This window comes from Camelus dromedarius, chromosome 33 (genome assembly GCF_036321535.1).
Source record: "Camelus dromedarius isolate mCamDro1 chromosome 33, mCamDro1.pat, whole genome shotgun sequence".
Taxonomy (NCBI): domain Eukaryota; kingdom Metazoa; phylum Chordata; class Mammalia; order Artiodactyla; family Camelidae; genus Camelus; species Camelus dromedarius.
In genome coordinates, this window is record NC_087468.1 from 10,267,138 (window position 1) to 10,291,988 (window position 24,851).

At 37.1% G+C, this 24,851-nt stretch overlaps 1 protein-coding gene across 4 annotated transcripts in view; it reads left to right on the forward strand.

Moving 5' to 3' along the window:
* The window catches only part of MGAT4A (alpha-1,3-mannosyl-glycoprotein 4-beta-N-acetylglucosaminyltransferase A), an 87,139-nt gene that overhangs the window by 27,138 nt on the left and 35,150 nt on the right, over positions 1-24,851 (forward strand). For 3 of the 4 annotated variants that reach the window (XM_031441134.2, XM_031441133.2, XM_031441135.2), the window contains exons 3-4: positions 16,088-16,255; positions 20,412-20,552. In XM_031441134.2, the coding sequence (XP_031296994.2) occupies positions 16,088-16,255; positions 20,412-20,552 (309 nt within the window). The remainder of the gene's footprint in view (positions 1-16,087; positions 16,256-20,411; positions 20,553-24,851) is intronic. The other variant, XM_031441137.2, reaches the window with a different exon arrangement.

Sequence of the window (24,851 nt, forward strand, 5' to 3'; positions counted from 1 at the left end):
TGAAAGCTTGCTGTAATTGCTTATTAATTCCAAGAGTTTGTTGACCTTTGGGGTTTTCCACACAGACGACTGTCGCCTGCAAACAGAGCCAGTTTTATCTCTTTCTTCTTAATCTGTATACATATTTTTAATTTCCTTTTCCTGTTTTATTCCAGTATGGTGTTGAATAGGAGTGGTGAGAGCAGACATCCTTGCCTTTTTCCTGCTCATAATAGGAAAGTGTCTAGTTTCTCACCATTAAGTGCAGCGTTAGCTGTGGATTTTTTTAGATGCTCCTTCTCGAGTTGAGGAAGTTCCCTCTATTCCTGGTTTGTGGAAAGTCATTACTTTTCCCATGTACTCTTTGCTACCATCTTCCCCATATTTTCTCTCCTCCCTTCCTGGGTGTGCTTGAGAATAGCTCATACTCTGAGGCTCTGTTCAGTTTTATTTCAGCCTTATTTTCTCTCTGTTCTTCAGACTGGATAATTTCTATTGCTCTAACTTCAAGTTCACTGGTTCTTTTGCCGCCAGGAATCTGCTTGAGCCTCTGCAGTGAATTTTTTTTGTTTTAGTTACTGTTCAACTCCAGAATGTCTATCTTGTTTTGTAATTTCTCTCTATTTTCTTTCTTCCTTGCATCAGTTTCATCACATTTTCCTTTAATTCTTCAAGCGTGGCTTCATTTAGTTCTTTTGTAGTAGCTGTTCTGAAATCTTCATCTGCTAAGCCCAGCTGTCTGGGGGCCCTCAGAAATATTTCTTTCAATTGACAGCTTTTTATTTGTTTTTCCCCAGGAGTACGGGCCACACTTTCCTTTTTCTTCACGTCTTACACGTTTTTGTTGACGACTGTATATTTTAGATAGTTCATTGATGCAACTCCAGATTCTTACTTTTTATCCCTGAAGGTGGTGGTGGTGGTGGTTTTGTTCCCTCGTTTGTTTAGTAACCTGGCTGGACCGGGTCTCTGGGTCTGCCTCTCCCACCGTGTATGAGTACTGAGGCTCTACATTTTTGTTTTGATTTGTTTTGATTTTTAAGCCTGGTTTCCTTGACGGGTTGCATCTGTGTCTTGCACAGCACCATGTTCAGCCGCAGACCAGTCAGAGGTTGTAGTCAAAGTCCGGAAACCAGTTACGTGTGGGAGGACGCTAGAGTGGCCAGACTTCAGCCTCTTTCAGTTCCTCTGTGCGCGGGCTTGGGTTCGGTCAGCCAGGTGGGGTCGGGGGGTGGGGCTTGAGCCCTCTCTGGTCTCTGCTGGGCAAGCTCATAGCTCCTAGTCAACCTGGGATATGCGAAGAACCTTTTTTTTTTAATTGAAGTATAGTGATTCACAATGTTGTGTTAATTTTTGGTGTACAGCAATATATATATATATATTCCTTTTCATATTCTTTTTCATTATAGACCATTACAAGGTATTGAATATAGTTCCCTGTGCTATACAGTAGGACCTCGATGTTAACATGGTGAAGAGCTCTTTGGGCCCTGGTGGCTGTCTGGCTCCCTGGGTCTCGCTGTTCAGCCTCTGGCTGGTCTGCAGTGCCCAAGTCCATGGCTGGGTCCGGATAGGACAGCATCCTCAGGCTAGCGAGCCAAGCCACTGGCCCTCCCTGCACCTTTGGCTCTGGGCTGCCACATTGACCAACAACAATTCGAGTCAAATGAGTCTGCCTCTGGCAGCGGCAGTGGACCTGCTGGTTGCAGGGCCCGCTCCTGCCTTGTTGAACTTCTGAAGCCATAGAGCGGGGAAGGCAGGAGGGCACCTACTGGCAGGAAGGGCACAGACTTACCCTGTTCTCACCCGAAGTGTGGTGGTTTTCATGAATAAGGGCTTCTCAGTCTGTTGGATGTCTTAGGTTGACTTCCAGAGCACTGAAATTTTTTTTTTTCCACGTTTGCTCAGCTTTATAGTTGCTTTTTGGAGAGAGGATTTATGGCAATCTTTTATGCCAGGAATTAGAAACCCCCTGAGCATTTAAAAAATGTTCCTTCAGGTGATTCTGATACACAGCCAGCTCTGAGAACCATTACACCTAGCATTAGTCAGGCTTTGAAAACACACACATAAAATCATAGCACAGCAAAGGTTTTTTTTTTTTTTGCCTTATTGAATTTCCTAAAAAAAAAAAAAAAGTCTTTAGTATCTGAAGTTTTATAAATAAGGGCACTGGACCTAAAGCAGGGCTACAATATAGACCTGTTTTCTGCCAAGTTGGCCAGCAGCCTGTCTTGTTTATATATTAACGTTGGCAGATTTAGCCCTTGGACTTGCTGTGGTATCATTTTATGTTCAGCTTGGTTGGCTAGCATCCATTTCCTAAAACAGTTTCCTAATCTAATTTCTCCAGGTTGGAAAGCTTCTCAGGCAGCACATGTGCTCTGCTCAGAGGTTGTCTGGAATCTCTGCTCGATGTGTTCTTAACGCTGAAAGGATATTATTCATGGCTGATATATTAGTGGAGACTAAATTGAGAACATTGGGTTATTACAGAACATTAGCTAACCAAATATTTTGTGCTGCTTTAGAAATAGTGCCAGTCAGAGTTTGGGAATATGAGTAATCACCCAGCCCTGGACTCCATTTTTTAATGAAGTGCATGGATGAAGGTGCACTGAACCCTTTAACTAGTAATGGACAAGAAGAGCAAAAAAAAAAAAAAGAGACAGAGAGAGATTATTACATAATTCTTACTTAATTGAATGTAAGTGCGTGGAAATCTTAAAGTGCTAATCAGTGGAATCTAGCAGAGCAATGTTAGCTTTTTTTGATATATTTGCTTTCGTTTTTCTGGGCCAGTGGTTCTCAAATTTTGGTTCAAGGACCCACGAGGATTCCTGAGAACTTTTCAGGAGGTTCATGTGAGTTAGGACTTTTTTTCGTAATAATACTGATGTATTATTTGGTTATTTTCCTTTCTCACTCTCATAAGAAATAGCAGAGGTAGATATGAGAATTCAGCTGTATTTTATTAAACCAGATGTTAAAGAGATTTGAACCAATTTCACTCGACTAAAGTTTTTGATAAAACGTGTTTTTTATGTTAACATGAAATGGGTTATAATTCACATAAACAGAAGATCCTTTAATTTTGACGAGTGTAAAGGATTCTGAGACCCAAAAGTTTGAGAACTATTGTACTAAATACAAATGAAATGTAATTGACATCAATATCGTACATGTTGTGTAATGTACATTTTTGCTTACTATATCCCAAATGTTTCCTGAGTCATGATTTTTAGTGGGTCCATAATATTCCATTACATAATTACCTTCATTAGCTTAACCTTAAATAATGCTATGACAAATTTTCCACATACCAGTTTCTAATGAAAATTTAAAAAATTTTTATTTTAAGAGGATTTGCCTTAGTTCAGTGGTGTTGCTGCATTAATTACCTGGCATTCTACAAAGCACAGGCATTTAAGGGAAAAAAATACTAAATATGACTCCTGTTGTGAAGAAAAGAGTTAACAGCAGATCTGAGCCTGCTTGTTGTTAAAGTCCTGCTTGCAAGGTTGGCCCTTGGCTGGTTTCTGGGAACTTGGCTGGTAAACACTGATATAAAACTTTCCCCACATGACAGAAGTGGCTCATTGTCTGGAATTTTGGTACGTGCTAGGCAGAGGCTGCCAGCATGACCAGCCCCAAGTGACAACCTTGGGCAGTGACACTGAGTCTTTAATGAGCTTCCCTGGTGACAGCACTTTGTGTGTGTAGTCAAAATTCATTGCTGGAGGAATTAAGTGTGTCCTGGACCACTCCACTGGGAGAAGACTTGGGTGTTTGTACCTGGTTTCCTCCAGACTTAGACCCATGTGCCTTTCCCCTTTGCTGATACAACTGTGTGCTGAGTCCCATGCGTCCTAGAGAGTTCCTGAACGTGGGTGTGGTCCTGGGAGCTCCTGGCACACCTGCCGTCAGAGCACTCACAGTTTAGTAGGGAAAAGGTGTGTGATTTTAGCGCAGTGCAGTCAGTGCAAAGTGGGAGTGGAATTAAGATAGATATAAGATAAAGAGGACCTATAAAGAAGGACAGAGGCCGGAGAGAGCGTCAGAGGAGGGCAACCAAGGAGTAATTTGAGGGAAGGATAGAATTCTATCACATGTTGAAAGAGAAGTGTGGGTCCGATAAGCAAACCGCACAGGCTATGAGGGATAAAACTCGCAGTGTGTTTCAAGAACTCCAAGCAGTTTGGTGATGTAGAAACAAATAGTTCTGGGCAACATGAAGAGGTGACATTGGAGAGTTACACAGGGAGTCATTGAAGGGTTTCCAGCTGAGAACATAGGCTACGTGATAGTCCAGAGAGTAATGGGAGGGGTTACAGGAAGGCAAGGAGAACAGTTTTGTTCTAAGCCAGGGGAGGGCTGAGAGGCTAACAGTGGCATCCGTGTGAAGAAGGGAGGGAGGGTTGGTCAGTACATGTGATGAAGTCTCAGCTTGTGTGGAAAGCTTCCGCATTCATAAGGGTGGATGGCTGGGGCCCAAGGAATTTTTGAGAAGGGTGCTCGGGCTATGAAGGAGAGCTTCCGGGTGCGTGTGTTTTCCGTAGCACCTGCATCCTCTGATATTTGTATGGGGAGGGCCATCCTCTCCGTCCGCCTTGCCTCACCAGATGCAGGAGATGTGGAGTTGGCTCCACAGAGTAGGTGATCTTTTAGGAGCTGTTAGAGGGCTAGATCATGAGACACTTGCCAAACTCACTGACCCTTTCTACCTTATGCAGCGTGAAACCTCACACACAGGTTTGTTCTAGATCGTGTGGGAAGGGGTGAATTGTGGATGGAAGGAAGTGGCAGTTTCCCTAAACTCAGTCTGGAGACCCTCATTATACCAGGAAAAATAGACATCCGTGTTTATCATCTGGGTCCAGTGAATGCCCTTTGTTTACTTTTGTTATAAGTAATTTTAAAATTAATACAGAAATAAAAAATAGAGGGACAGTAAAAAACAACTCTATTGGAAATTTCAATAAGAAATTAAACATAGCAAAGCCAAATTTTTATTCCACATGTTTCTGGTGCAGTAGGTATACAAACTGAAACGGTCAATGTCCTTTGACTACAACTAACTGTTCACCGACTCTCATGCATGAACCTGGGACCCATGTGTGTAAATTCTAATTCCAGATTTCAAATACATGTCTAATAGGTCCCAGTTTATCATTATTAATAGTTCTTCTGCACTTGTGTCATCTAAAAACAAAACTTTTGAAAATGTTTGTAGCTCATACATTTTGTTGAAGAGAGGATGGCCATCTTCTTTGCTCCTTGATTGGAACACATTTTATTATTAAATTTAGAACGATTAACCCAGTGAAGCTTTTTTCATCTCTGCATCCTTTCTTTCTAGTCACTTTAGTATGCACACACGCCTTTATCATTTGTCAACTTATGAACCTATCCAGTAAATTCTGTTGCACAAATACATCATAGACAAAAGAATACTGTTACCCATCCTTTTAGCAAAACAGGATGTCCTGGATTCTTATGGTTCATTGTGATGAGGTCCTTCCAGTTGAATGACTAACTTGGTGAAAATGCTGAGTTTTCCTTTTTGTCTTTAGAAATTATTGTTTATTCATTGATTCTTTTTTGTTTTGCTTTTTAAAAAAATCATCAATTCTTTTTTGTTTTGCCTTTTAAAAGCTGCTTATTTAAAATAATTTTATAGAATTATAGGGAGCTGCCAAGGCAGTACAGACAAATACAGTGTAACCTTCACCCATTTTCCCTCAATGGTTACTTCTTGCTAAGTTATATGTGTATAGTGTACAATGTCAAAATCAGGAAACTGACATTGTAATATGGGTATGTGTAATTCTGTGCCACATTATCACATGTGCAGGCTCTTGTAACTAGCACTACTAACAAGAAATAGAATAATTTTATCATCACAAAGGTCTCCCTCTGTGCCATCCCTTTATAGTCACACTTGCTTCTCCATCCCCTACCATCCCTGACTCCTGGCAACCAGCAATCTGTTATCCATCACTATAACTGCCATTTTGGAAAAATTATAGGAACAGAATCATACAGTATGTGACCAGTTGAAATAGACATTTTTCACTCAGCCTAATTGAGGTCTATCCAAGTTGTTGGGTGTCTCAGTAGTCCCTTTTTATTGCTAAGTAAGATTCCATGGTTTTGCTGATGACAAATTCCATTAGTTTTCCTTTGTCTGAGAATATCTTGATTTCCCCTTCATTCCTTAAAGGGTAATATTGCCAGATATGGAATTTGGGGTTGGTATTCTTTTTTTTTTTCCAGTAGAGATGTTCCCCGACTTACGATGATTCGAACTAAATGATTTTTTGGTGTTACGATGGTGCCAAAGCAACACACATTCAGTAGCAACCGTACTTTGAATTTTGATCTTTTCCCAGGCTAGTGATAAGTGGTCTCACTTTCTTGAGATGCTGAGCAGTGGCAGGACAGCAAGCCACAGCTCTGGTCAGCCACACCATCGCAAGGGTCAGCTACAAATACACTCACAACCATGCTGTACTGTACAGACATTCTGTTGTTTACTTTCAGTACAGTATTCAACAAATTACATGAACTATTCAACACTTTATTATAAAATAGGCTTTGTATTAGACAATTTTGCCCAACTGTAGGACATTGTAAGTATTCTGAGCGTGTTTAAGATAGACTAGGCTGAGCTATGATGCTCAGTAGATTAGATGCATTAAATGCATTTTCTAGTTACAATATTTTCAACTTACAGAGGGTTTATTGGGATGTAATTCTAAATGGAGGAAGATCTGTACTTGAAAAATTTAGTGCCACTTTTTCTGGTTGCCCTGGTTTTTTGATGAGAAATCTGCAGTCATTCATTTTTTTTTTTTTTTCCTGTTGTTTCTCTCTGGCTGCTTTCAAGAATTTTTTTCTTTGTTGCTAGTTTCTTTTGCAGTTTATTTATGGTTTCTCGGCATGAGTTTCTTTGGGTTTATCCTATTTTGAATTTTCTTGGCTTCTTGAATCTTTATGGAGGTTTATGTATTTTGCCACATTTGGGAAATTCTAGCCATTATTTCTTCTAATACTTTTTCCACCCCACCCTCTTTCTCTTTTCCTTCTGGGACTCTGATGACAGGAATGTTAGATTTTAGATCTTTTGTTTTAGTTCCAAGGACTTCTGAGGCTCTGTTATTTTTTTCCCCTGAATCCGTTTCTTCTCTGTTGTTCAGATTGGGAAATTTTGGTTATTTTTCTCAAGATCCACTGATATTTTCTTCTGTCTTCTCCATTCTGCTATTGAACTCATCCATTAAGTGTTTTGTTTCAGCTATTGTATTTTCTGTTCTAAAATTTTCAATTTGTTTTAATAACATCTTTTATTTATTTGCTTAGGGTTTCTGTTTTCTGTTTGTTTAATTTGCCCATTGAAGCATTTTTATGATGGCTACTTTAAGACCTTATCAGATAATTCCAGCATTTGTGTCATTTTGGTGTTGGCTCATATTGACTCTCTTTTCTCATTCGTGTTAAGCTTTTGTTGGTTCTTAGTGTAATAAGTGACTAGAGTTGTATGCAGGACATTTGGGTATTATGTTATGAGAATCTGGGTCGTACTTAAGTTGTCTGTCTTAGCTGGCCCCTTCTGACACCATTCTGGGAGGGCAAAGGGAAGTACTGCCTCATTATTGCCAGGTTAGCATAGAAGTCCAGTGCTGGAACCACTGGTTGGCAGTGGGGGGAGGTACCCCGATACTGCTCTCCATGTAGCCTCCACTGACGCCATACCAGGGATGCTCATTACTGCTGCAGGTAGTGAACATCCTGGACCCTTACTCAGTCTTCTCTGATATCACCCCTGTGTGTGTGTGTGTGTGTGTGTGTGTGTGTGTGTGTGTGTATGTATGTGTGTCCTTGTTACAGTTGGGCAAGGGTGGAAGTCTAGACTCCCTACTTGGCTTTTGCCAGTGGGGTGGGGCTGAGACTCTGGTTTTTTGGGTTTTTTTTTTCATGATGTTTGGCTGGAATAAAGCAATTATTGTCTAAAAATTTTCAGTCTTGCTCAGTCACCCCATCCTTAACGCTTTGGTCAGAGAGAGTGGGCTTTTCTTGGGGGCATTTTTGTGTGTTCCTGATGGTGTTTCCAGGATGCTGGCTTCTCTAGTACCCAGTCTGGAATATATGAAGCAGAAAGCATGAGTCAGGGAACTCACTATTGTCATTCCTTGGGTCCCAAGATCTCTTCTGTCTGACTTCTCTCTACCATTCAGCATTTTCTGTATGTTTGTTTAATATGTAATGTCCAGGGTTTTTATTGTACTTAGCAGGAAGGATAGGGAGAAATGTGTGTACTCTGTTTCGGTCTGTAATTGAAAGACCTGACCTTGAACTCGAGAAAACTCATGTAGGATATTGTCATCTAAGACTCATAGTCTGAGATTTCACTTTTATGATCTGTTTTACCAACATTATTAGAGTTTAGAGTGAGACAGCTTGTCTTTCTACATTCATTTTCTGGTTCATCTTAATGTGAAATATTTTCTTCTGTCAGTTTCTTTCTGTTTGCTATTATGGGTACAAGAAGGAAAAATCCTAAATTCTCAGCTGTTTTCAGTGAAAGTTACAAAAGACTACAAAGTTAATGTTTCTAGGCAAGTGGTCTGTTAACATCAACTGAAGGAAAAAAAAATCATCAACTGAAGTAAAAAAAAGACAACAGAGATTATGGGACTATTGTGGGATGGATGGGGGAGCGTGAATATATGAGGGAAGGAGAGAAGTGAAGTTTATGGTTGAAAATGAAAAGTCCAGAAAGAAACACAGAAGAAGAATTTGAAAAGTGTTTTGCAGAAGAATAAGGAGGAAAGGTGGGATACAGGAACAAGAGGAAAGCGAGCAGAGGGAAGCAGAAATCATGAAATCAGTCATAAAAGGAATAACCAGGTCTAAATAGGGAAATTCAATAAGAGGATACCGTGTTCGTTGGTAGAGCTAGTCCACAGTGTAGAATTGATTATCAGTTTTCTGCTTTTTAAGTAGAGATGACTCTAATGAAAAGTAAAATGCTCTGTGTTGAGGAATGCTTCATAAGAAAATACATACTATTATATCTTTTAGAATACAGTTAGTTCTTTGTTTTTCTTTTGGGAACATAGCAACACCTTTATGGAAAATGTCTGCCAATAAATTTAAGTACTTAAGGAGAATAGTTTATAATCATCCGATAATTTTTACTCCAACCTCCTTATGGCTTACTGAATTTCAAAACATCAGGTTGCATAAAATCATTTTTTATGTTTTTTGGAAGTAAGGAACTGTTGTTATGGCTAAGTATACTTTAGTGAACATTATCCTAGGTTATGCAAATCACTGTTTTTTCTTCTCGTTTCACGATGATAATGGAATTTGAGACTTTATGATAAAATTACTAAAAGGATATTGCCCTGTCTTCTAGGGGACTCAGGGGAAATGATTGCAACTATGTAGATTAAGAAAATATTTCTAAGAAAGTATGTGTTTTAGGTATTTGCAGCATCGTATCTTATGGTATTAAGCTTTATGACATCAGTGGATAGATTTTAACTTATTAAATCTCTACCTGGAAGTTTGTTTTGAATGGCATTGTTAATGATTATATTACATCCGGGACAACTTGCAAATAGTGATTGTGTTCCAGGAAACTTTTAATCCGTAGCATATCTGGTATTCACTCGTTAGGATCCTGTTTTGTAAGCATAGTGAAAATGTCATGTAGGGGAACAAACAGAATTACATTCTCTGTTGTAATTTTAATAAAGCGTATGATCCTGTATGTCTGTGAGCCCCATCTTCCTGTTTGAGTTTAGAAGGGTTGCAGGTCTTTTCATGATTCATGCTTAGATTGTGGATCTTGACTAAGATACTCCAAAGACGGAATGGTCTTGTTAATTCTACATGACTCTTAAAAGAGACCTTGGAAATAGGTATCCACTGGATATTTCAAAGCCCCTCTCTGCCCTGAATGTAATCTTGAAAATTATGGACCTAGACGTTTTAATGAACCCCTCCTGTCCCTGGATCTCTGAACATTTAGACCAGAGGAGAGGACGAGGTCAGTGAGTTTCCAGGCTGCTGGAGTCTAGACTTGTGTTGGGGACTGTATTGGCTACCTCAGTGCTACTCGGTGGGTGACTCAGCCTCACCTTGGAGCTTGTTAGAAATTCTCAGGCCCCATGGTCAGACGTACCGAATCAGAATCTCTGGAGGTGGGGTCCAGAATTTGGTGATTTAACAAGCTTTTCCTGGTGGTTCTCATGCACTGTAAAATTAGAGAGACAATGAGATACCTAGTCTTGTATGTAATTTTATCTGCCCATTCTCATTAGAATTGTCTGTTCAAATTCTGTTCTTTCAACTTATTTCATTTGGACTCCTGTCTTTTGGCTTTTCTAGACTTTCATTGTCCTAAACCACATTTCGGACCCAGTTCTTTTATTTTTCCTTTAAGAGATTTGTAAGTGGGAAGCTGTCCATAATTTCATCTAGGCCCTCTTCTTTCTATTTAAAAATGGTTGTATAAGAATGGTGAGTGTGAAAGAAAATGTTTTCAAGGGCAATGACTTCCTGAAAAGTACAGCTTGTTAAATTTTGGAATCTATTACTCAGCGAGTTCTTCATTCATGCTTTTAAAAAGAATTTTATGTGTGTGAAATTGCTCAGTGTCATACTAAAGGACAGAAGAATGGGTCAGATGACTTGTCCACATTTTTTGAGGTGCCAGAATTTTATTATTTGCTAAATATTAAATTAAGAAATTTTAAAGTGGGTTTAATTTTTGGGAATTTTAATTTCAACATGAAAAGTCCAGTTTTTAAATGTTAACTCATAGAATTAAGTAGTTTTCCCCACATCTTGCTAGAACAGTGTACTGTTTGAAAAATGAAGTTTTCTGTTTTTATGTACTACACATTGGGTGTTAGTTATTAGTGCTTCTTTGTGCTAATTTTTTATAGACATTATTTATAGATTTAAAAAATTGAATTATGGTTGCTGTATAACGTAAGTTATAGATGTGCAATATAGTGACTCACAATTTTTTAAAGGTAATATGCCATTTATAGTTATTTATAAAATATTGACTATATTCCCCATGTTGTACAATATATCCTTGTAGCTTATCCTGTACCCCCATATTGCTGCTCCCCCCTTCCCTGTCCCCACTGGTAAACTACTCGTTTGTTCTCTATTTATTTGAGAGTCTGCTTCTTCTTTGTTATATTCACTAATTTGTATTTTTTAGATTCCACATGTAAGTAATACCATACGGTATTTGTCTTTCTGTGACTTATTTCGCTTAGCACAATACCCTCCAAGTCCATCCAGGTTGCTGGGAATGGCAAAATTTCATTCTTTTTCATGACTGAGTAGTATCCCATTTTGTGTATGTGTGTGTATGTATGTATATATCCATTCATCTGTTGATGGACACTTAGGTTGCTTCCAAATCTTGACTATTGTAAATAATGCTGCTGTGAGGGGGGAAGGTGTAGCTCAAGTGGTAGAATGCATGCTTAGCATGCACAAGGTCCTGGGTTCAATTCCCAGTATCTCCTCTAAAAATAAATAAACCTAGTTACCCCTCCCAAAATAAAAAAATAATTAAGTAATACAATAATAAGTAAACAATGCTGCTGTGAACATTGGGGTGCATATATATAGGTTTTTAAATTAAATTGTTGAGTCTAAAGCTATTATTTAAATTGCTGAGCCATGTGAAATTGTCATTTTTGTTAAAAATGATCAGCTATCAGCAATTTCATATGGTTCAGCCAGTAATTCTTTGAAAGCCTAAAGATACCCTTTTCACTGGAAAACTGACTTGATTATTTGATGAAGAAATGAAAGTGGTTTCCTTTGAAATTTTACATGTTTCAGATTCTTAGGTTCACAGAACGTGATTTGTACTTTCATTGTCTAATCAGAACCTATACTTCTCTACAATTAAAATAAAGTTAGATTCACTCTATAGTAAAAACAAAACAGTAAACAAAACCTGGTACTTCCCAGTAAGATGACAGTGTCAGAGTTCTCTCCCAGTTTCCCCATAAAAACTGACTGAGATGATTCAAAGAAAAGAAAAAATAAGAATTTTGATACTAATGCTGAAAATAGGAAATTGTCAAACACAAATTGCTAATTTGAAGGAGTTTTTTGGTCTATTGTTTTAAAGTTTGAAGTAAACTTCTGGGAGCTGATACACCACTCCACTCAAGAGAGCAAGATAGTACTGTGGGACGTATGAGTGGAGACAAGTCTAGAAGTCGCCAGTAACACTATCCTTGTTGGGGTGATGGAGTACACCACAAGGGAGGGCCGTGGGAAGACCATGTGTACTGCTCTCTGCTTACAGGAGCCAGCCGCGTCCCTGGAATTCCCGGCAGGACTGGCTGAAGGCTTTACAAAGCACATTGTCTTGGCTTTCTATAGAGATGGAATATGAACTTAACTCTGATGCCATGGAGAGAAAACTTTTAACGTGGAAGGGTGGAGTTGAAAGCAAAGGATGGATGTGAGAAAGATGGGAAATGACCCATTTTGAGCCCTTTCATAGCTGTGGGCTCTGGACTCAGAGCAACAACATCATCTGAACCTGAAAAAAAATACATGTGACTTTATCCAGCAGTCCATGGGCCCAGCAGATCTTTTCAAAAGCATGGTCAGTTCACCTCAAGGCAGGGGGGCAGTTTGGAATTAGAGGTGGGGTATTTCTCTGCTGGTTACTGTCCCTGCTTGTAAAGCTGGCCTCTGGGAAGGTTGGTTTCAGAAAGTACCAAGAAAATGCGTGTAGGGCAGACTGCGCTTAGCTCTGTACCCTCCCTGCCTCTCAAGGGCAGCTGAAAGACTGAACCTGTATGCATCCTGTCCCCCTGCTTACTTTAAAAACATTTTTTTTTTAATGTTTAAAACAGTTTCAAATGAAGAAATGAAGAGTTACAAGGATGGTACAAATAACTTCTCTATACATTTCACATATTGTGAATGTTTGCCCCTGTCATTTTTCCGTCTATAGATATCTCTTTTCAGAACCATTTGAGAGTAGATTACAGAAATCATGCCTTTTTACTGCTAAATAATTTTATTTCCTTAAAACCAGGAATTCTCTTACATTACCGCAGTACAGGTGTCAAATTTAGGAAATTTAACTTTGGCCTAATGTTATCTACCCTGTGGTCTATAGTCTGTTACTTTTTTCCCAGTAATGTTCTTTCTAGTGTTCATTTTTTCTGGTCCAGGATCTCTTTGGATTTAGTTGTCTTGTCTCCTTTAGACTCTCAATCTGAAGCAGTTCCTAAGCCTTTGTCTTCAATGACCTTGACATTTTTTTTTTATAGCACAAGCTTTTTGTCTTGTACATTGTCACTCATGTTGGATGTGTCTGACATTTCCTTGAGATTAGGTTCAAGTGATGCGTTTTTGGCAGGAGCACCACATCAGTGAGATGCGTCTTCTGTGAATCACATCAGAGAGCACGTGATGTCTGTTCCATCACTGCTGATGTGAACTTTGATCACTTGATTAAGATGGTATCTGGGGGGAGGGTATAGCTCGAGTGGTAGAGCGCATGCTTAGCATGCATGTGATCCTGGGCTCAATCCCCAGTACCTCCTCTAAAAATAAATAAGTCTAATTACTTCCCCCCAAATAAAATAAATAATACAAAAAAAAAAAAAAGATGATATCTGCCAGGTTTCTCCATGGTAAATTTAGCATGTTTTCCCCGGTAAATTAATAAGTACTTTGTGGGGAGATGCTTTGAGATGATACATCCTGTCCCTTATCACACTGTCACTGGTTTTAGCATCTGTTTTTGAGTCGTGCCCTAATCAGTTATTGCTATGATAGTTGTAGAGGAGTGATTTTTTTTTAACATTCATCATTCTCTCATCATTTATAAGCTGGCATTCCACTGTGAGAAACACTTTTCTCTCCTTTGTTGTTTGTTACTTATTATTAATGTGGATTCATGGATTCTTCTTTTCTTCAATAAGTTAGAGTCCATTACTATCCATACTTGCTTTATTACTTAAATTGCCCCAAATTTGGCCAGTGGGAGCCCGTCAGGTGGCTTCCTGTGCCACTTTTGACATGCCCTGTCTTTTTAAAAAAGTAACATTTTCTTACTTCGCACAAGAATGTTCCAGGTTCAACTTCAAGTTGTTTCTCCAAAGGGTTCTGATTCTTTTTAAGTGGCAGATGCCTAGAAACCACTGTCTTGGCACTGTGGAAGTGGTAAAAGGTACAGAGGGAAGAACTCACAGGACAGTTTGCTCGTGCTAATTTTGGACACAGTCTGCTTGGTGTCATCAGCCCTTGTTCACTCTATTTGCACCTGGAAATCCACACTATTTTCTTTTCTGTAGCTTTACAGTATGTTCCAATCTCATAGCAGTAACATTTCCCCGTTATTATTTTGAGTTGTTTTTTTTTTTTTTTGATCTTTTTTAAAAGCATTCTTCTAGATGAACTTTAGAATCATGCGTTAAATGTCACATTCCAAAAAAAAAAGTCGTTGTTTTGAAAGATGTTGAATTCATTATTTAACTTAAGGTAGAATTTATCTTTTTTTTTTTTTTTTCCCCGCATTGGGTTTTTCTCACTTAGGATTAAGAAATTACTCCATTTCTTTTTCTTCCGTTATATGCTTCAGCAAAAGGCTTATAGTTTTCACCACATAAATCTTGTGTCTCTTGTTATGATTGTTTATGGTATAATTGTTTATAGTTTTGTGTTTGTCAATAGTGTCTTTTTAACATTTTTTACTGTGAGTATATGTATATGGACAAGTGCCTGAGCCAGAAATGTGTAGTAATGAATTTTATTTAACCACTAACCAGGTCAGTAAGTAGAACCTCTTTGGTGCTGTGAGGGTCCCCTGTACCCCTTTTTTTGATAACAGCCCCCTCCTCCCTCCCTCCTTCCTTCCTAAAGCCAGCAATTTAAGGGGACTAGGACTGCTTACATTATGCAATATAAGGAAACATGACAGTTAAGCAGGGGAGACTTTTTTTCCCTGCCACAAAATTCTTTAGAGATATTTACTGTGTGGGCATTTATATAAGGGACAAGGAATGGCACCATTGACTGTTTTTCAGACTAGCTTGTAGGAAACATGCAGGTTTATTTTTTTTAAGTCTATTTCTTACTAAGTCCATCCTTGAATAAAGCAGAGATTACAATATAAATTAAAAATAGTCTTTCTAAGGGTTGTGTAGTTTAGATGTCAAAATAGATGCCTTGGACTATCTGGCTTGGTATAGAGGTTGAAAGCACTGTTGTGATTTCTCTTAGTTTAATGAGGCTGTGGAAATTGCTCAGATCACTCCCACAGCCTCAGCTACCTTTCAGCGCTTCTGATCAAGATAAATGAATGGTTCCTTTTCTGCCATTAGATTTTGGCGTCCAGTTCTGTTTTGGGGCCTCTGCTCACTGTGCACTTGTATCTGAGCTGTCTCAGACTGTTGTTTCCATGCCTACATTTATCTTAATAAAATCTACTTTTATTTCCCAGACCAGGCATTCCTCACCTGTAGATCTCTCAAATACAAGTAATTGACTTTTAGGGTCATCTTACATCTGCCTGATTGAATTTTTAGGGATCAGGAATTTGACCAATGTGTGGCCTAGGGAAATTTTTGCAGACTAGGAAGTTCAGAGGAAACATTTAGCCAATGGAAATTAATGGTTACACTATAAAATATGTTATATTCATTATATTGTATTATATTATTAGATATAGTATCAGTTTCAGTGCTTCTTCTCTGTCTTCATACAAATATGGTCTTTGTACTTTTTGAGAAATGATGTTGGTATTGTGTTTGAAGTGTTAATTCCAAAAAATTTTTTTCCCTTAACTTTCTGAAGTGCTAAGAGCTAGAAAGAGCTCGTATTCTTACAGATATTAATAGCACTGCGTTAGTGGTGGCTTTGTTATAAAACTAGTCGGAGCTCTTTTTATTTCCAGTTGTATCAGTAAATTCATAAATGAATATCTGTTTCTGAAAAATGTGACTTAAATTTCTAACCTTGTGGTTCTGTTTTGATTATAGTGTCTGTTTTTTTTTTAATTTAGAGATATACTAATAACTTTTGGTTTTGCTTCTAGAAAAAGTGATTGCTTATCAACGAGAATTTCTTGCTTTGAAGGAACGTCTTCGAATAGCAGAACATAGAATCTCTCAGCGCTCCTCTGAGCTAAATGCCATTGTACAGCAGTTCAGACGTGTAGGAGCAGAAACAAACAGAAGTAAGGATACGTTAAATAAATTTTCAGGTACAGATAATATTTTTGGTTTTATAAAAAGATAATATTTTCAAAGGGTTATGTGAAATATTCTATTTGAAATTTGTCTAGAGTAGCTTATCAGCCAGTGTTTGTTACCCTCTACAGAGAGAAAAGTCACCACACAAAACTTTTTCTATTATGGTAAATTTATAAAACAATTTTATTAATTACTAAACTTGATTTAAAGCAAGTAATATTAAGTTAAATTTCAGTTGTATAAATTTCATTGACAATAGTGAAGAACAAGCACCTTTAAAAAAATTCAAAGTGATACTAAAATTTAACTTTTATGTTTATTCTTCCAGCCTCGTTCTTTTTCTTCAATAATGCTTTTGGCAATTCTAGGTCTTTTGTGGTTCCATATAAATTTTATTATGATTTGTTCTAGTTCTGTGAAATATGTCCTGAGTAATTTGATAGGGATTGCATTAAATCTGTAGATTGCCTTGGGCAGTGTGACCATTTTAACAATATTGATTCTTCCAATCCAGGAGCATGGGATATCTTTCCATTTTTTAAAATCTTTAATTTCCTTAATCAGTGTTTTATAGTTTTCTGTGTATAAGTCTTCCACCTCCTTGGTTAGATTTATTCCTAGGTATGTTATTGGGTGCTACGTTAAAGGGGATTGTTTCTCTACTTTCTTTTCCTGTTGATTCATCATTAGTGTAAAGAAATGCAACTGATTTTTGTATGTTAATCTTGCAACCTGCTTCCTTGCTGAATTCTTCAATTAGTTCTAGTAGTTTTTGTGTGGACCTTTTAGGGTTTTCTATAGATAGTATCATGTCATCTGTATAAAGTGACACTTTTACCTCTTCTTTTCCAATTTGGATCCCTTTTATTTCTCTCTCTTGCCTGATTGCTGAGGTTAGGACTTCCAAGACTATGTTGAACAGGAGTGGTGATAGTGGGCAGCCTTGTCTTGTCCCAGATTTTAGTGGGAAGCTTTTGAGTTTTTCACTGTCAAGTACTATGCTGGCTGTAGGTTTGTCATATATAGCTTTTATGATGTTGAGATTTGTTCCCTCTATACTCACTTTGGTGAGAGTTTTTATCACAAATGGGTGTTGAATTTTATCAGATGCTTTTTCTGCATCGATTGAGATGACCATATGATTTTTGTCCTTTCTCTTGTTGATGTGATGTATTACATCGATTGATTTGCATACGTTGAAAACACCTTTGTGTCTCTGGGATGAACCCCACTTGGTCATGATGTATAATCTTTTTTATGTGTTGTTGGATTCTATTTGCTAATATTTTGGTGAGGATTTTGGCATCTATGTTCATCAGTGATAATTGGCTTATAATTCTCTTTTTTGGTGGTGTCTTTGCCTGGTTTTGGTATCAGGGTGATGGTGGCTTCATAGAATGAGTTTGGGAGTATTCCCTCCTTTTCAATCATCTGGAAGAGTTTGAGAAGGACTGGTATGAGTTCTTCTTTGTATGTTTGGTAGAATTCCCCGGTGAAGCCGTCTGGTCCTGGACTTTTATTTGTAGGGAGGTTTTTTTATTGCCAATTCGATTGCATTCCTAGTGATCGGTTTGTTCAAGTGGTCAGTTTCTTCTTGGTTCAGTCTTGGTGGACAGTATGTTTCCAGAAACTTGTCCATCTCCTCTAGGTTATCCATTTTGGTTCCATATAGTTATTCATAATATTCTCATATGATATTCTGTATTTCTATGTTATTTGTTATAATTTCTCCATTTTCTTTTCTTATTTTGCTTATTTGTGCTCTCTCTTTTTTTTCCTTTGTGAGTTTGGCCAGAGGTTTGTCAATTTTATTTACTTTTTCAAAAACCCAGCTTTTGGTTTGATTGATTTTTTTCTATTGTTTTTTAAAATCTCTATTATATTTATTTCCTCACTGATCTTTATTATTTCCTTCCTTCTGCTGACTTTTGGGTTTTTTTGCTCTTCTTTTTCTAATTCTTTTAGCTGGTGGGTTAGATTGTTTATCTGAGATTGCTCTTTTTTGAGGAAGGCTTGTATCACTATAAACTTCCCTCTTAACACTGCCTTTGCTGTGTCCCACAAATTTTGTGTGGTTGTGTTTTCATTTTCATTGGCCTCAAGATATTTTTTAATTTCAACTTTGATTTCATCATGGACCCATTGGTTTTTTTTATAGCATGTTGTTTAACCTCCATGCTTTCCTTTTTTTCTCCTTTGTTTTTCTGTAGTTGATTTCTAGTTCCATGGCACTGTGGTCAGTAAAAATGCTTAAGATAATTTCTATCTTCATAAAATTGTTGAGGCTTCTTTTGTGCCCAAGTACATGATCAATCCTAGAAAATGTTCCATGTGCATTTGAAAAGAATGTATTTCCTAGTTTGGGGGGTGCAGTGCATGTGTTTATGTTGTAACTTGTATGGAGTTCAGATGGGCTCTGGGGAATCTTTGAGCTATCTGAAGCAATTTGTGCTCTTAAATATGACTTATAAGAAAAAAAAGATATAATTTTATAATGGATACTTTTGAGGGTATCGGACCTGTTTCCTCTCTGTGAAATCCTCGCCTGAGTAAAATGAATGCAATCATCTGTTTCTGTGCTATTCTTATTCTCATAATTAAATTGCTAAACTTGTATAATCAGTTGCCTCCAAATCTATGTAATCTTCCAAGATTAATATACTTTTTTCATTAAACATTACTTGTTATAATCCTTTGTCATTAATTCCTCTCATCATGAGATTCACTACCTTACCTTATTTTTAAAGATTTGTGTTCCTTTCTTCCCCTTCTGATTACAAAATTTATACTGTGGCACAATAACATTTGAAAGTATGGAATGGTTAGCGTTCTTTATTTTCTTCTAGTCTTTTTTCCATATATATATTTTCCTTCAAAATTGTGACTGTGTTTTATACCTTAATTTTTACATTTGAAATTACTCTTTTAGCATTTTACTGTGGCATTGAATGTTCTTTAAAATACCATTTTTAATGGCTGTGTAATATGCCAGCTAATCAGATACCATAATATATTAAATATTTTTCTATGATTATGCAAATAAGATTTTTTCTGGGTGGTTTTTTCCCCTGACTTATAACTCTGTGAAGAACATCTCTGTGTATAAATTGATTATATTTCTGATAGGCCTTACATTATTTTCATTAGATTATGACTTTCTTAAAAACAGAATCTGTGTTTTGATGACTGTTGATTTCCAGACACACAGCATGGTGGAACAAAAAAGGTAACGACTAAATATTTATTGCAAGCATAAAAGTTCAATTCCTAAAAGGGAAATTACTGAATAATAGGATAAGGATGTTTTAGGGCTTTTGACATTGTTCTGAATAGCTGAAACATGTATCACCAAAATTTAATGTTATTATTTAATCTGCTAATTTAATTTGACAGGTGGATAGTGTTGTCCTGTGAGTTGTAGTTTCTGTAGCATGAGATTAAACTTTAAGTTCATGTGTGATAGTCATGTGCATTTCTTTTGTAACTTTTTGGTTCTGAGTTTTCAGGATATTTCATACTGAGCTTTCATATTGTTTGGTATGAAATTGCTATTGAGGCCACAAGTCCTTGCTGCTAACTTCTTTACTTAAAAGTTTATGCTCTAGTTCAGAGGAATTTTAAAACAATATTGCTTATCCTGTCAAGGTTTGATATTATATTATATTAAATGGTTCACTGGCTCCTCTCATAAAAACTGAAAAACAGTTTGAAAGTTATGAACTGTACCGAACATTCTCAACTTGTACTATTTAAATGATTGTACTTGAATTAAAAAAAAATCTTCCATGTGAAATTTTGGTAAAGCATAATAGCATAAAAAAGTGAAAGTTATTGGTGGTCAGTGTACTTACTACATTTTCACAGATAGCTAGCGTGTTTGGAGTTATGTGTCCCCAGGGCCTGAGTTCTGACATATTATAAAGGAGAGTGATTCACATCCTACCTTCTCATGGTACTTGGACTTTATTCAGACTGTTATCAACATCATGAGTCTGTGAGACTCTGGTTGCAAAAGTGTCCATGGAAATGTTATTCACCAAAGTATGAAATTAGGAAAGGAAATTCTTTCATTTTAGTTCTCATAAATTTTTTACTGCTTTATTTGTAAAATCAGCAACTTCTATAAGTAAGGTAAAACCATGGATTGATTGCACTTCTGTATTTCAGATGATACCCTAAAGCTATTAAAGGAGTTAACAAGCAAAAAATCTCTTCAAGTGCCAAGTATTTATTACCATTTGCCTCATTTATTACAAAATGAAGGAAGCCTTCAACCTGCTGTGCAGATTGGTAATGGGCGAAAAGGAGGTATGTTTATTTTGTTTCCTATTGTGTTTGGACTTCTGGTCTTAATTGTGTCTTGGAGTATTACATTGACCATTAGAAATCTGTGAGGTCAAACAATAAAGCTTCTTGACCTGTGCATAGTAACTTAGGAGTCATTCTAGAAGTCCACGTTGAAAGGAGTTGGAGATTTGAGATTTGCAAATATTAACCACTAAATAAAAAATAGATAAAAAACAAATTTCTTCTGTGTAGAACAGGGAAATGTATTTATTATCTTGTAGTAACCTATAATGAAAAAGAATATGAAAACAAATATATGTATGTATGTGTATGATTGAAATTGAAACATTATGCTATACATCAGAAATTGACACATTGTAACTGACTATACTAAAATTTTTTTAAAAAAAAAAGAAAGAAAGAAAAGAAAGGAGTTGGATATTTTTCTCCAAAGACCAGAGTAATAGAGCTGAAAAGGATCATGAAGACATCTTGTTCAAGCCCTTCTTCCAGGCAAAACAATACTTATAACTTTTTTAACTTTCCTGTTTTAACAATTTGGGAAGTAGAGAAATGACTGGTTTTTTCTTGCATCTTATTTCAATATTAATAGCTCTTACAGTCGTGTCAATCAAGTTTGTCATATGTCTGCCCCTACTTTTTCTTCCAGAAATATACATATATAGTCATTTATATTTAACATTTCATGCAATAATAGAAGTACTTTGGTTTGCTTCTTGTTTCTAAAAACCTGAAGGGTACTTTATAACATTTTTTTCTCCTCTTATTAGAGCTAACAGGCCTTCTTGAGTTTTCCTTGTGGGACTTACTTATGGTTCTTTTATAGTTTATTTCTCCAGTTTGACTTTGTTAATCTTTGTAGGTTTTTAAATGTACATACCAAAATATTATTTTGCTCCTTTCTAAATCTTTAACAAATGACAAAGTCATTACTTCATAGATATTGAAATGCTGTTCATGTTTCTGAAAAGCTGATTTAGTCTTCATTTGATTCAGTGAGATTCTTAGGTATTTTACTGGTTTGGGGTTAACATTTTCTCCTATTAGTTGATCTATAAGTTTAAGCTTTTATACTCATCTTTTTTTAGTTCAGTCATCTATTTTATGAATCATTTAAAATTATACACTCTTTTCTTGTGGAGGTGATAATTCTTAAGTTACCATATTCAGGCTAACTCACTCTTCTATTTCCGTATTGATCCAAGAAATGTTTATTTATACAGCAGGTGCTGGGTATACAAAGACTAATAAGATGTGTAGTGTATTCTAAATTATTTTCTTTAGAACAATGATCATTAATTATATCTGAGGTTGATGGTATATCCCTCCCTCTAATAATCACCATTTGGGTAAGATGCCTTAGCCAGTTTCATGCATTTGTTGGTTTAGAATATTTCTTCATTAATAAGAATTAAACAAAAAGAAAGCAGAGTATTTTTAACATCATTTAAAACATGCAAGGTCTTTAATAGGTTTTTTTTTTTAATTAGGCTCTTCTTGTTTTATGAATGTGACATTCTCTCTCTCTTTTGAAGATACTTGTTCTGTCCCATTTGTTTATGACTTTATCCATCATAAATATAATAAAAAATCTTAGTCAACCAGCTTTTCAGTAGTTAACATTCTTATTAAGCTGAAATTGTTTTTTAAAGGTAGAAAAAGCAGACACCTTGGTGGGAAAAAAACAAGAAAACCCGCAGATTTACATTAAAAAATCTTTCTTCCTAAATCTTTAGGCAATGATTCTTAACATTTTTAGAGTAATAAAAACTCTTTGGGTATGTTAGGAAAGCTATCAGCCTTCTACTTAGAAAAGTGCATGGAAGGAATAAATAAATAATAGAAGAAAATTTCTTTGAGTTGAAAAAAGACATGTCTTCAGATGAAGGACCCATTTAGTGCTGAGCAGAATGGCTGAGAAAAGACCCTCCACAGGTTACCTACAAAAATGGCATTATTGATGGGTAGAGAACAGCAGGTAATTCTTTAAGTATTTGCTGAAGTGGGAAAAAAATCCATAGGCACCTGCTGTGTGCCAGGCACTTGGTACTTTGTTACACAAAATTAGACATGAGTCCTATTCTTGTGAGCTTCAGTCTACTGAAGGAGAATGCATTAAGAACTATATGAAGAGCTTTAGTTTTTCAGTTTTAGTTAGGTGATCAATGGTATAAATAATTTTATAAATTTAGTAGTATAAAGGATGGTTTGTGAATGAATAAAAGGGGTAGCTGACCTAGTTAAGGAGTTTAGGGAAGTCTTAAAAAATACATTTGACCTCAGATCAGAGGAATATGTAGTTTACTGGTCAAGATGGGTGTGTTAGTTCCCTGTTGCTGCTGTAACAAATGACTGCAAACCCAGTGACTTAAGCAATACAAATTTATTATCTTACAGTTTTGAAGATCAGAAGTCCTAAAATCAGTGTGTCAACAGGGGTGTGTTCCTTGTAGCTCTAGGGGAAAGTCCAAATTCCTTGCCTTTTCCAGCTTCTAGAGGCCACTGCATCCTTAAGTTTATGGCCCCTTCTTTCATCTTCAAAGCATAGCTTCTTCACGTCTCTCTCTGACCCTCTTGCTTCCATTATCACATCTCCTCTCACTCTGACTCTCCTGCCTTCTTCTCCTAAGGACCCTTGTGGTAAGGGTCCTTATCTCACCCGGGTAATTCAGGGTAACCTTCCCGTCTCCAGATCCTTAATCACATCTGCAAAGTCATTTTGCCATGTAAGGTAATACATCCACAAGTTCCAGGAATTTGGGCATGAACGTCTTTGGAGGGGCCATCATGCTGTCTACTGCATGGGAGAAAAGAGTACTTCGGGAAACGAGAAGAGCACCACAAAGGCCCTATGATGGAATTGAGTGTGGAATGTTCTAGAAAATGAAAGAAGGCCCCTGTAGTGGAAGTGTAGAATGAGGGGGTATGTGAAACAAGATGAAGCTAGAGGTGTGTTGGAGCAAGACAGCTCAGAGCCTTGCAGGCCACTTACAGGATCTGGGCTTTTATCCTAAGAGCAGAGAGAAGCCAATGAAGGGTTTTAAGCAGGACGTAGTAACAATGACTTTATAAGATTTAAATTTTTGCAAAGATCACTTTTGCTGCCTCGGGAAGAATGATTGAGGATGTGCAAAAAAGAGCAGATGGAAAGGACCTGATAAGAGGCTGTTGTAGTGGTCTGCTTGAGGGAGGATGTGCTTGGACCAGGTAGTAGTGATAGAGCTGGGTCGAAGGTGGATTTGGAGTGGTTTGGAATGCATGGGGACATACATGGGAGGACACAGTGATGAACTGGTTTTGTGGGTAAGTCCTAGGCTTCTGGATTGGATCATGTAACTGGATGGATGGGTGTTGCTACTCACTGATCTGGGGACCACAGAAAATGGTTTGCAAGAGAAGTTCATTAATTAAATTTGGATATGTTAGGAGGTGATCTTGAGTTATTAGAGTTGGAGACAGGCAGTTGGATATATAAATCTAGGACTCAAAAGTGAGACCTGAGTTAGATTTAATTTTTGGAGTCATCATTTGCAAGTAACTGGTTGTGGAGAATATGGAGATGAATGAGATCACCTCGGGGCAGGACTTCGCCTCGAAGGCTCTCCAGCCATTCATGCCCAGGAAAGAGAAAGACGAAGCCAAAGAAGACAGAGACACAGAGGGTACAACTAGGCAGTAGGAGAGAAAAAAAAAAGTTGTCATAGGATTTAGGGGAAGAAATGAGGACCAAATGACTAAAACCAAAAGGAAGCATGGTAGGCTAGAATACTTGACTAGCAATGAATACTTAAAGAGGGAAATAATTTAGTTTTAACTGAAGGTAGACTGAGTAATTGAAAATTGAGAATGCCAGATTAAGATTGTTCCTAAATTTCTCTTGATTTTTTTTTAAATTCAAAAAGATACATACACCTTGCTATTAACAGCAGCATTCTTTGTAAGTGCCAAGATATGGAAGCATCCTGAGTGCACATCAACAGCTGAACAGACAGTGCAGGTGCAGCATGCATAGATGTAAATTTATCTTGATTTTAAAGGAAGTAAGTACCAGAATTTGAAGACTTCCTAGGAAAGTTGGAGAAAACTGAAATAACAGTTATAGCTCTGTCAGATTATAAACAGCATGAGGTAGTGGCCTTACCTATCTTATGACCGTAATGTAGATTGTCTAGTACACAATAGGTGTATTGTCCATGCACAGTGATTACCTGAATAGGAAATATTGGACAATGAATCAGTGGAACAGAGTACTTAGTCCAACCCTTTGGCTGTTTCTGTTTGGATCCTTGATCTGTCTTC